The sequence below is a fragment of the Lepisosteus platostomus genome, chromosome 12, assembly GCF_059453375.1.
Source record: "Lepisosteus platostomus isolate fLepPlt1 chromosome 12, fLepPlt1.hap1, whole genome shotgun sequence".
NCBI classification, from domain to species: Eukaryota; Metazoa; Chordata; class Actinopteri; order Semionotiformes; family Lepisosteidae; genus Lepisosteus; species Lepisosteus platostomus.
Genome location: NC_142622.1, coordinates 12,761,401 through 12,773,863, shown reverse-complemented (window position 1 = coordinate 12,773,863; position 12,463 = coordinate 12,761,401). Strand labels below are relative to the sequence as shown.

The following is a 12,463-nucleotide window of genomic DNA, read 5'->3' as shown; positions in this document are numbered from 1 at the left end:
AACAGTTACTCAAATGACATTTCAGTAGTAAGCTATTATTTTAATTTGAAGTTCAGGACTGAATATAAATTGATGCTTTCCTGTGTGTGAACTAATAATTACCACAGAACATATCATTAATCAAATACCCACTCTCCCGTAGGTTGACGGGCAAAACAAAACCAACTGCTTGTTCTGTAAAAAATTCCACTTTCATGCACGATGCTAAACAAAAGTCCAAAAGAGCAAAAAACAGCACTTTAAAAACAACTTTCAAATAATTTGAAAAGTATTATAGGTAACATGCAATTTGGAAAAGATGTTCGTCTTTTCAATCATACAGGGTGCTCATCCCTGAAAGCCTTCTATTAAAGAAAGAAAGATTATACTTGAAGTTTCAGAGTGACAACATACAAAAAATAAATGGAAAAAATATCCCCTTTTTAAATGCAATGTTATCTAATAGGTGACCCATCCCTGAAAGGAATAGAAAAATTACATAGGTTGTCTTTTAGCGGCAGCATGACCGATAGCTGATTTCTGAAAAACAATTTTAGGTGCTTCATTTTCTTTCTGCAGTCTTATATGAATAAATATTTTTAATTTTCAGCAAGCAGTTTCATGAAGCTCAGGCTTGCCAAGACTACAGTAGGGGTTTAGTGATGCATTAAGTACCCTGTGATGTGTAGCATTACAAAATGGAGTGTAAACCTTCCAGTAGCTGTGAAGAACTTGATGCATGCCTAAATGCGGTACACAGTTTGCCACTTCATCGAAAGACTATGAAAATCTGTCTTTCAAACAATCTTCGCCTCTTGTGATTGACTGATCTGTGAGGTACAACAAGAACTTCACCACAAGATCAGCAAGCATATTGTGAAATCGTTACTCAACGAGGTACATATAATATTCCACACGCTTTTAGAACATCATTGTGCCCTTATCCTGAAACGCAAGTTAGGGGGATTTAAGGTTCCAAAGTTTCCGTTCCAGAATCATTGCACATAATTTGATGGCTGCTAGGTGTAGCTTCCGCTGTAGCACATCCTTTATCAAACGATGATGATCACATGATGTAGGACATACCTACCAAACTGGGGACAGAGATTCAAATGTTCTTTGAAGGTCCACCTGTACGGTAAACGGGTACAATGACAAAAATGACATCAGATCTTGTTGATGTCATTAAATAACATCCTTGAGGAAGCCAACTTTGTAGCTCAGGATACATACATACAGTATATGGACATGTCAGAAAAAGCTTCACTTAATCCAGTTAAGCGTGGGTCAAACATGGTATATAATATTAGAAAACAAAACTGGTTATCGCTTTGATTTAGAGGAATCAAATTCTATTTATTATTTATAACCTATATTACCTAAATATAATACTCAATTGACAACTAACCTCTGTCAATGGTTAACTAACAATGTACTGTATTAATATTTGCCTTGTTGTTCTCATATAAATTTGACATTAATACATATTTTAGTATCTTTATATACAACAGGATTTATGAATCATGAATTGCAACACTTGAACTAAACCATTATCCACAGGAACAGGTCACAGTGTGACATGACAGATGTATTTAATGAAGGAGGTAGGGGTAGTTGTATGCTATGCCTGGCTGTAATAAACAAATTCAGAATATAATGCAAGACACACAGTAAGTAAATTTATCTTTAGGTAAAACTCTCTCAAAGACCCCATAATAAAATTTTCAATTTAGGAAAAGCTTAAGCTGGATACATAAAGAGCAAGTAGCACATTTTACAGGAAAACCTTTGATAATTGGATGGGTGCATTTAACATAATACAGAATGTGATAAATGGAAAACTGTTCCAAGAATGGATTCGAAGGCCATCATTTTAGATTACTTTGAAGAGATGAGTCACGCTGCAGTGTGGAGAATATGTATGTTAGGAACAAGACCTCTCAAAGAGTAAGTGTGAAAGCCTCACAATGCTAAAAAGAGAGAAACCTTCCATGGGTAAGAATTTATGTGTTGCACTGTGAAAGAGAGTGAACCTTCAGTGAATGATAAGCACTAGAACCACTTACAGTACAACTTACATGAACAGCAGTCTAAAAGAAAAAATAAATAAAATTATGCTGTTCTGTCTAAAGTGCAAAGATTGGCCCAGGTGTGTTAAATAGTTCCTGACTGTAAATCCTGATACAGAGTCTAAAAGTGAAAACTGGATTATCTACAGAAATCTAAAGGTGTTTTAAGTACACCCATACTCCGGCTTACCTAAAGATTCTGCACCAAACAACTTCCTTACACTTTTATAGTATAGTGCTTTTCTGGACACTCCAGTTAATGCACTTTACAGGTAATGGGGACTCCCCTCCACCACCACCAATGTGCAGCCCCACCTGGATGATGTGACGGCAGCCATAGTGCGCTAGAATGCTCACCACACATCAGCTATCAGTGGAGTGATGAAGCCAGTTCATAGATTAGGGATTAATAGGAGGCCATGATTGGTAAAGTCCAATGGGAAATCCGTCCAGGACTCTAATGTAACACACTGAGGATGTTGCAAAGCGAGTACAAAGTGAGACAGAGTAAAACGGTGTCATGGTAAAGCCTGGCACTTACTCCATAATATTCATCCGCAGAAGGAAATTATCGCACCACTTATACTCTTTATGCATCCAATGTATACTTTTCCTAACTTGAACATTGTATTACGGGATTCTACAAAAAGATGAATTTATGTACCGTATGCCAAGTCTCATGTAACCTGGGGATAAGGTGCGATCAGAAATAAAAGTAAAACATTAGCATCACAGTGTCTCTCTTCGTCTCTTTGTTAAGTCTTCATCAGTTTTTGGCCAGAAAATTGTTTCAATACTAATGTGGAAAATTTTCTATTTTACTACTGGAAAGTTTCAATTGTCTTAGCCAGCAATATGGGCTCTGCCAAATGTTAAATTCAACTTGTTTGGCCATCTCGGTCTTTAAACTCTCAAACTCTTTGGGTTTAAAGGGAGATGGCCAGCTGCATTTCCCCAGTTCTGCTTTCAAATGTTATTGCTGTACATTTACCTAAATAGATCTTAAGCAACAGCTGTTAAAACAAGTTAAAAAAATAACATGGAGAAAGTGGACAGATCATAATTAAATTCTCTGAGATATCTCTGCAATGTACAGCATTTTGGAAAGTTACTTTTAAAAGCACATTAAACATTGCTTGTGTAGGAGATTACTTTTTAATGTGAACAGGAAGCAGGGGGAAATTACTTTAAAATGATCGCTTGTGTGTACAGATAGTATTAAATGTAATACATTACCCCTTAAAAGCAATTTCTTGCAACTTAAAAACTGGTCCCTTAGTAAAGTGTTTTGGAACATAAGTTATTATTAATAGTAACTTTCCCCTGCATTTAACAAGAAATAGTATGGGACCCAACGTCCTTGCCCCTTCTGAGGAAAATGGCTAAAAATAATTCTAAGGTATGAGTGGACAAAACACACTTGGAGCTCTAGAGACATACAGTACAGTATTTATACAACACTTACACTGTGCGACTATGAGAGCACCTAAAGAGCAATTTATAGCTCTTCTCTCTTTGGCCTGAAATCCACAGTCAGTTGTATTAAGATAAAATGACCATGTGTCCTCAGAAGCTAAAATGGTCCTTCCCCACACTACTGTCCCTTTGAAAAGCAGGTGTGGAGCTTTGTGGAGTTGAAGGCCCAGGGGGACTACAGCATTAATTTGGGCAATCTTGTTGGGTGAAAAGGTTTATTCAGCTGTGGAAGGCATTTCTTGTATGTGCTTATAGTGCTGAGGTGTCTGAGGTTTTACATCGTGAATTACAGAGACACTATCACCTGTTGGGATCAACTGGCAGCACAGAGAAAACCATAAATTAAGAATTAAGAGTGAATATTGAAGGTTGAAAATCAAAGGTTTAAAAAAAATCTAATCTCTTCACTCATGTATCAATTTTGTCTGTCTGATTACTTTTATATCGGGCCCTAATTTATAAAGTCTAGACAGAACATAGTGCCAAAAACAACTTAAATGTTTCTGGTGGAATATTGTTTTGCGCAAGTAGAAACTAAACACGGAAAGATGTACGGCTCACAGTTTAAACATTAAAATAAACACAGGAAGTTTATTACCACAGAATACTAATTTGCATAACAATGCAGCACAGAAACTCGCATTTTACTGGAATCGTTTCAAATACATTTGTAACAACTGAGCATATCAAACGACATCAATTCCTTGTCTTTTTAAATTGGTAATTCTATTTAAAGAATCTAAATAATGAACAATGTGCACCATGCTCAACTGCCTGTGTAATCACCCTAGCAACAGTCAGCAAATTAAATGAATTTGAGTGAAAGGACTAAAATCTATAGTTCTCTTCAAACAATCCAAGAGCAGGATTTAGTGCTCTCAGAGAAACTGAACACATTTCAATATTGCACATAAAGAAATGTACCAGATATTGCACACAGAGAGACAAAGGAACTTCACACGAAAGTGAATATGCAGGTGTTTAAAGCTTAATACATGCGCCATTGCCATTAGTGTTGAGTTTACAGCTTTCTGTTTCTGCCTGGCCCTCAGCCATTCATCCTTTCACATTTAGACAAGCCTAGCACTTCCATTTAACTTACAAAGCCTTAGGCCACAAGAGAGAGCAAGCGTTTCACACTCGGCTTTCACAAGTACGAGATCACTATTTCCAGACGTGCTGTGCAAATGTGTGTAGATTAAGGTTTTCTTTCCGTTTATTGTTTTTGGACAATGCATTTCTACCAGTTTTAATCTTTTCCCAATGACATGAACAACCTTTTTTGAGGAAAAAAATGCTCTGAGATTACAAATGCAGCAGTATTTTTGGTGCAAAAAAATGCACAATTCACACTGAAACACGAACTATTGGGACCAAGTGAAAACTATGGGAAAGTGCGCCACAGATCATAAGACACTGTTTTACACAATAGGCAGTGGGTGCCATCCACCCCATGTTGCTGAAGCTGGTATCCTGGCTTCCTTTAAGAAATGGTTGGATGAGATCCTTGGATTACTTAGATACTTACAGTACAATAAAACAGGCTGCACAGGCTCCCTCAATAAAAAAAAAAATCTTCAATTATATTCATAGAACAAAAGTATTTTTTTCTTCTGTTGCAAATACTGAAAGAGGCTCTTTTGGAATTTTCTCTATTGGTGTGAAACTTGGACTTAATATTTTATAGAATGGTGTTACTTGAATAAATATAGCTTTCAAATATAATGGGGATGTGCACAATTTCTTTAGTATAACTATGTATTCTACCTACACAAACTCCAAATGAAATTGATCCATTTCTGCAAGAATGTCTGGAACCATGTGGCTTTTTTCTTTGAAAATGGGAGGGAATCTGAGCACTGGGACAAAACTCACGTGAGCACAGAGAAAAAATACAGACAGGCAAATGGAATCAAACTCAGAACTGGAGAGCCAAGAGGTAGGTATACTATCCTGCCACCCACATGCATGTCAGGGGAATGGGGTACTTAATTCTAATACAATACTATTTATTGATGCCCCCGGGAAATATGGAAGAAACATGCTACTGTCACCATTTCTGAAAACCTCTAATGCTTTAAAGAGCCTTTCCCTGCTTTCTGATATAGTACTGCAACATACAGAACAGCATTTCATCTCAGATGGCAGCTTAGGAAAGAAGACTGTTCCATTCTGGACCACTGCACTTTTTAACCTGCTGCTTTTGTATTTTGAGTTACTGTAGGGTCCTTCTACAGTATTAACTCCCAGTGTATAAAATCTGAAAGAAACAAAAGTGACTAAAGCGGATTAGGAGTATAATTAGATAAGTTGGAGCCTCTGAAGAGTTGAAAGTGGGGAAATTACAAAAGCCTTGTATGGAAAAAAAAGCTTACTTTTACAATACATCTCACAAATACAGCATGTGCACGCTCATTACTTTGCAAAACAATTTACTATCTCCTTCAGATCCAGGATATAAAGATACAGTATATATAATGTTGTAGAATCTTTACAAACAACCGAGGTCTCAGAATTAGTTCCTGGAAGACTTTGTCTTCTGGTTTTTGTTTGAAACTATTCAGTTTAGAACAATCTAATTATTTCCTAAGTTTTACATATACGATTGCTCCTAAGATTATTTGTAATTGATTACAAAACAATCACTCCAAGCAGCTCTTATCTATAAATCATTGATTATAAGATTTCTAATTATATTGCTAATTAATCAATTTTGCTAATTAATCAATTAGACCAACTATGTGAGATGGTGTGAAACAAAAAAGAAATGAAACAAGGTGCTTAAGGAATTGGGCTTCAGACTCTATATCGAGCACGGTTTTCAAAAAATAAAATGACTCAGCACACAAATCCAATGAGCATTTTACTAGCCACAAAGCTTGCTCTAATGACAGATCCTCAATCAGAACAGATACCCAGGCTACTGATCAAAGAAGATCAATATTTTGTTTATAAGAGCTGGTGAAACACAAGAAAAGGAAAATAAGAAAATGTGCATTGTTTTTCGCCATTATGTAAGCAAGTATTTTTAGGCACCATATTGTAATGGCCCTCAACAGCAAACACTGCATTCCCCCCGTTTCCATTAAAAACTCCTTGAATGCATATTACTAGCCTCCAATTAAGACAATCCAATGGTACCCAGCTGTGTGATCTAGACAGGCAAGTCTTTGATGAGAGGGAGGCTTTTAGCTGTTGTAGGGATGGAAATGTATTCAAGGGCTGTGATTACTAATGCATTACAAACCTCAAATAAGCACTTACTGCTCTAGTGCCTGTAGTTCATATCTTATCTGTAGCTAATCTGCCTTAAGTAAATGGCTTTAACTACCTTGCTTTTAGAATATTTGAAGATGTCATCAGGCCCATGCCAGACTGATTACATTTAAGGTGCAGGAAGAGAAACAAAACGTAAACAACACTTTTGCAATCTGTGCAAACCTTTGACTCTTGGGTATTTTACATTGTTCTTTCCACAAAATGGATGTCCTTCTGTACATAATAAACACAATTGTACTGTGGTCTTTACTGAAACTTTAGCCAATGTTTTGAGATTGTGCTTAATCCTTATATCTATTTTGTAGCATAAAAAGCAGCCTTTTACCTTTATAGGTGGATACAGAGGACGAAAAAAAGAGCAACATCAGAGAATGAGTCGATCACATTCGATTCGCACTGGGTGCTCACGTGTTCTTTACCGTGATCATGTCTTTGAGGATTCTGATCAATATGAACAAATAACAGCAAAAGTTATTCAGAACAGTAGAAAACAAATTGATCAAATTGTTTATGTTCATATCCTACATATACTGAGTTAGACTTCTACACAGCAGTATAAAACCACTCAACTTATCTTGTCATTGATCTTTAAAAAAATGCTTTGCTACAGCTTTTAAAGCTTTCATTTTACACATGGTTGTGTACCTTTCTTGGTCCTGTCAGGTTTAAATGACATTAAAAAAAATCATTTTTTGTGTTCTGCCATGTACTCAACCAGAATTATATTGAAGCCTTAAGCCTGCTGTATGACTGAAGAAATAATACTTGTAGTCCATGAAACAAACAATGAAAGATGGTGAGAAATGTCTATAATAATAGACATATTTTTTCAGACTCCTCTACATTCAGCTCTAGAAACAAATGTAATGGAATATAATCAGCATCCATTCACAGTATGTTAAACAGGGCTTTAAAAGTACAGTATGACTAATTTCACTAGTTTAAATCACAATGCCTCATACTACAATAAGAATATTGTGAAATGCTGGAAATGGAACCTTTATTGAACCAAAGCTTTGAAGGTGATAATAGTGTTGCTCAGGTGGTGTAATAATATTTATTCCTCAGACGAGACACTTTTGAACTTGACAAGCAGGGTTATGACTCAAACCTTATTTTTCATTTGAGGAAATCTCAGCTCATTTATTTAAGTATTTAAGTCTATGCATCTCTCTGCTAGAACAAAGGAAGCAGCAACCAAATTATACAAAAGACTGCCGTACGCAGCCTAGAATGTACCTTCATGAGTCATATAGGGGTTCCTCCCTTTAACTGTGCTGCAGCTCCTGGGTGACTATAGTCAGAAGCTTCAGGATTCACCCTATCTGACTGAGTCTATGACCTGATCTGCACAGTTTGCCTTTAAGTGTGCACCCAGCTTAATCAAATATGTTAGAGCCTATACTTTTCCACTGAGGAGCTTGTGTTAGAGATCCCTCTGAGGGAAAGTCTTGAAAGTCACCCTCAACCAATACTGGAGGCATCAGTAAAGACCCAATTAAAGGTCTCTTTCAAAGATTCACGTAACACATTTACTTTACACAAAAGTGTGAATTTGAAAACATTATCAGTTAAGAGAGGGATTAAAAAAAACTTGCATAGACTTAGAACTAGGACATGCATCTAAGTTGATACAAATGCCAGTTTTGTTGTTTGTTGAAACATAATATAGCCTTGGTAAGATACTTTTACTGTCAAAAATGGAATCATGAAGAATGCAATTGCACAAAAAAGACCCCAATTAACCAACACTCGACTTTCTTTGTTCTGCTTGTACACAGCAGAATGCAATTTAACAATTACACATGACAACGTGTAAAAACTGCATTAGTACAGGGCAGCAAGGGTGGTCTAAAACATGAGATAAGTTGGGACAGGTAAAGTTCAGGCAAGTGACACAGCAAGCAATATCTGCCCCAGAAACAAACATTGAAATAAATATATCAGCAACAGAGAAGTTCTGCATTAAAAGAGCCTAATATAGTCTCTCCTTATAAAAAATATGAGTTATGTCAGGAAAGTTATATATTGGAACACAGAAATGTATGAAAGGTAGCAAGTAGGAAGAGGCCATCATCCCACTGTTTAATAGTTTAGAAGGATGAACAGTTCCATTTAAGCAAGCTGTTTATTGTCTTAGGTTTCAAATACATGGATTAGATCTCATCTCAAACTTCTTAGTTCCAGACTGAATAGATTTAGCTTCTGTATCTGTCTTGTATATAAACATTTCCTGATATATCACCCTTCTTTGAATTTTTCTAAGGCTTTTATACTATATAATATTTGTGGTCTAAATCATCTTGAAAGTGTACAACAGCTGACAGCGTTCACAGTGTCTCTACCTAGATAACCAACTGAAGTAAATGAAACATCAGGAGTTACTCTTTAGCTTCTTCAAGAATCCCAAAGTAATGCAAAAAGGGCTCATTAAAGGACAGCTCAGAGGTAAGATGCTGGGACTCTGTACCATAATAAGAACAAGTAGTTCTGTCCATAAGAATACTAGTCTGGAACCAGTTTAAGAAAAATAATGAGCAAGCTATCAGACTTTAAAGCACAAAAATCAAGCTCTACTGCCGGAGCTCAGGATGTCTACATAAATATTTTTTGGATGGGCCTAACAAAGGCTGAAGCACAACACTGGCTTGGTTTGCCAAGGCTACAGTCCATTAATGTTGTTCTTCATTTCCCAGAAACTGCGTCTGAGTGGCTGGCTTCCATGACAGAGAGTTTCCTAAATAATGCTGCAGCTACACCACTGATGACCAGGCACAGAAAATCTTCCTTCCTAGAGTTTCACAGTGGATTAATATGGGAATTTAAGTGTTACACCACATATTTTGTACAAGATAAAACCCTTTGGAGTGAGATTTAATAATTGGAACAAAAAAAATCTGTGTACCATGCATTTTTAATTTAATTTTAATGAGCATTAAAAATCTAATCTTGTAGGATTTTCAACACTTTCAAGAACCTTCCTGAGTCAAAAGACTGTCATAAATTTAAAACAGACGTTTTGTCCAGAGATTTCCATTTTATTCATTCTTGCAGAGCTTTACTGTCAAACAGCATTTCTCTACTTCAAATCTCAGGAGAATTAATCTCTGTTAATGAGTCGGTGGTAATTAAAAAAACCCAACAACAAATATTTATGTCTAAGAGTCTTAATCAATGGGAGATTCTAAAAAGTAACTCCAACCCCAAGAATTAAAATTAAAATCATTGTATTCCAGTTCATAAGAACAATTTTGTGTATATTTGAAAGATTTCAAAAGAACAAATTTCAAATTTGAAAGATTTCACAGTTTCCTAGTTCTATACTTGTCTGGAGTGAAGATACACCACTAAATTACTAAAACTGACCACAGGTCTGAGATCAGATCTCTTGTTAAACTGAAATCTATAAATATAATTGGGCGAGTATAGAGATGGACCCCCCACATACCATTACAGCAGAAAAGCATAGGCATGAATCCCTATCTCCTGGAAACAACACATAGTCCTGACGTCCAGCTGACTATCACAGACTGCAACTGGGTTAAGACCTTAGTCAGAAGATCACATCACAACACACAAGATAGCAGCAGACATCAGCACTTCACACACGTGTTTCAATGATCACTCACTATCACTGGCTAGTGCCCCAAACCCGACATTAAATCAATACAGGTGTAAATCAATATTATTTTAATGTGTATTTCAGCTGAAGGAAGCGGATCAAAATGTGGGGGTGCAGACTCCTGTAATTTTTTAACTCTGCAATCAAATCAACACGATTAAATTTGCTTTTCTTCCAGCAAAAAAACAAAACAAAACACGTTTATTTTCCAGAGCTCTGAACACACTGTATAGGCTTTTTTTTTCGAGCAAATGTTCTATTGCAATTTGTGTTAAGTATGTGCGTGCATGCCCTGGTGCATGTCAGCTGACCTTCCGATAGGCAGCACAGTGGCAGTGCTATTTATGGCTGCACCACGATCAATGAATCTGCACATAAAACGTTATTTGCCTACCTTGTGCTATCGCTATGGATTCAAAGCGGTGCAGCTCTCTTAGCAAGCAGGTCCGCTCGGTGGGGTGAAGGCTGTATATAAACTCTCTTGCTCCCTGGGGAGAATTTAAAGGCTCCATGGGTTCCTTATGAGGGTGGGTGCCGAGGTCCCGGCCCTGAACCAACAGCATGGGCAAAGGCTTGCGGACTGGAGGAGACTTGTTCCAGCAGACCCTCTCCGACATCAGTCCGGGCTTCATGGAGACGACGGGCCGCAGGGCTCTCCGCAAACATGGGAGTATCATGATGATTTCACAAAGTTGATGTGTAGAAAACTGAAATAAAAAAAGGAGTCAGCCATAGATGGGTATGGGCTCGGTATGATATTTCGATAATTATGAGACAAAAAATATTACAGAATCTAAAAACGACGCAATTAGGAGTTAGTCAAAATTAGTACAATATTGTCCCGTGTTACAGAAAACAGTACAGTATTACGACAGTCCTAACGACTACAGACACTCAATTCAAATAGCATGGTAACAGAGTATTATAAACAAGAATATATAACACACGTATATAAGTTGTTACCTTTGCAGTCAAGCAGCCGACATCAGAAGTTTCGCACCAACTGTCCAACTCTTCATGTGAAAAATACCTTTCGACGTTAGCTATTGTTTCTTTAGAAGAAACGTCGATTTGCATATATTAACAGAATTAATAAAGATTTCTGAATATAGTTTCCGGTATTCAATAAATTCATACGAAGGTGGTTGCATAAGAGAACGACGGATACATGTAATATCGCCTCTTCGAATAAAACTAGCTACCAGGCTGATCTCAGCAGTCCATTTTAACAGCCCCAACCCTGGAAAATTTCGCCGTCCCGTGAAGATCTCAGATTTCCTTCAAGCATGGAATAATGTATGACGCCTCCGTTCATTGAACGTGGTGAAATCTAAATTTAACCAATAATCCTTCGTCCCAGAAAACTGTGAAAGGGGGTAAAATCGATGAGTCAAACTGAAACATTTCCCATTTTGAAGATTACTTTCCACTAGCTCGGGTCTGCCGCTTTCCTCGTGATGCAGTTATTTTACACGAAAAGAGCCGACGATTTCATACAGATTTGGCGTTCTTTGTCCCTTTTGTGTTTAAAAATTAGTTTCAGACACCTTCACGCACGGTCATTCTTTTCTGATCTGAGGCAGGTGTGACTCGCACACAACCAATCCCCCTAACCCTTGTTATTGATCTGACATTTCAGCGGTACTTTCACATACCTCCCCCTGTGGAAAAAGGCAAACTGCATTGTTGGGGATGTATTTTTACAAATCATTACGAGAAAGACGTTTTAGGTACGAACCGCATAACGTGGACTACAAATCCCAAAATGCAGTTCAACCGCAGATATTGTACGGGAGTTGTAGTATTTTGAGTTTTCATGTAACAAACGCCTCTGCATTTACATTGGGAGAACATTATAATTTAAACTTTAGATATAAACATAAAAAGTTTAATTAATTATTTATATTATAATTTATTATTTTTTGCATGTGTCCTTAGGTTTTATGGTGAGAAAGCAAGGCCTTTTCAAGTCTATACACAAAGTAGGTAAATGCTGCCACCTTGAGTAGCGCATTATCTTTTCACCGGCCACAGTGAC

The 12,463-nt window shown here is 36.9% G+C and overlaps 1 protein-coding gene across 2 annotated transcripts in view; it reads right to left on the bottom strand.

The window, feature by feature from the left end:
* The window catches only part of tmem65 (transmembrane protein 65), a 34,650-nt gene extending 22,540 nt beyond the window's left edge, over positions 1 to 12,110 (bottom strand). The window contains exons 1-2 of one of the 2 annotated variants that reach the window (XM_088601017.1): positions 11,389 to 12,110; positions 10,820 to 11,132 (exon numbers count right to left, since the gene is read on the bottom strand). In XM_088601017.1, coding sequence (XP_088457143.1) covers positions 10,820 to 11,132; positions 11,389 to 11,502 — 427 coding nt within the window. In that variant the 5' untranslated portion in view covers positions 11,503 to 12,110. The remainder of the gene's footprint in view (positions 1 to 10,819; positions 11,133 to 11,388) is intronic. The other variant, XM_088601018.1, reaches the window with a different exon arrangement.
* Between the last annotated feature and the right edge of the window lie 353 nt (positions 12,111 to 12,463).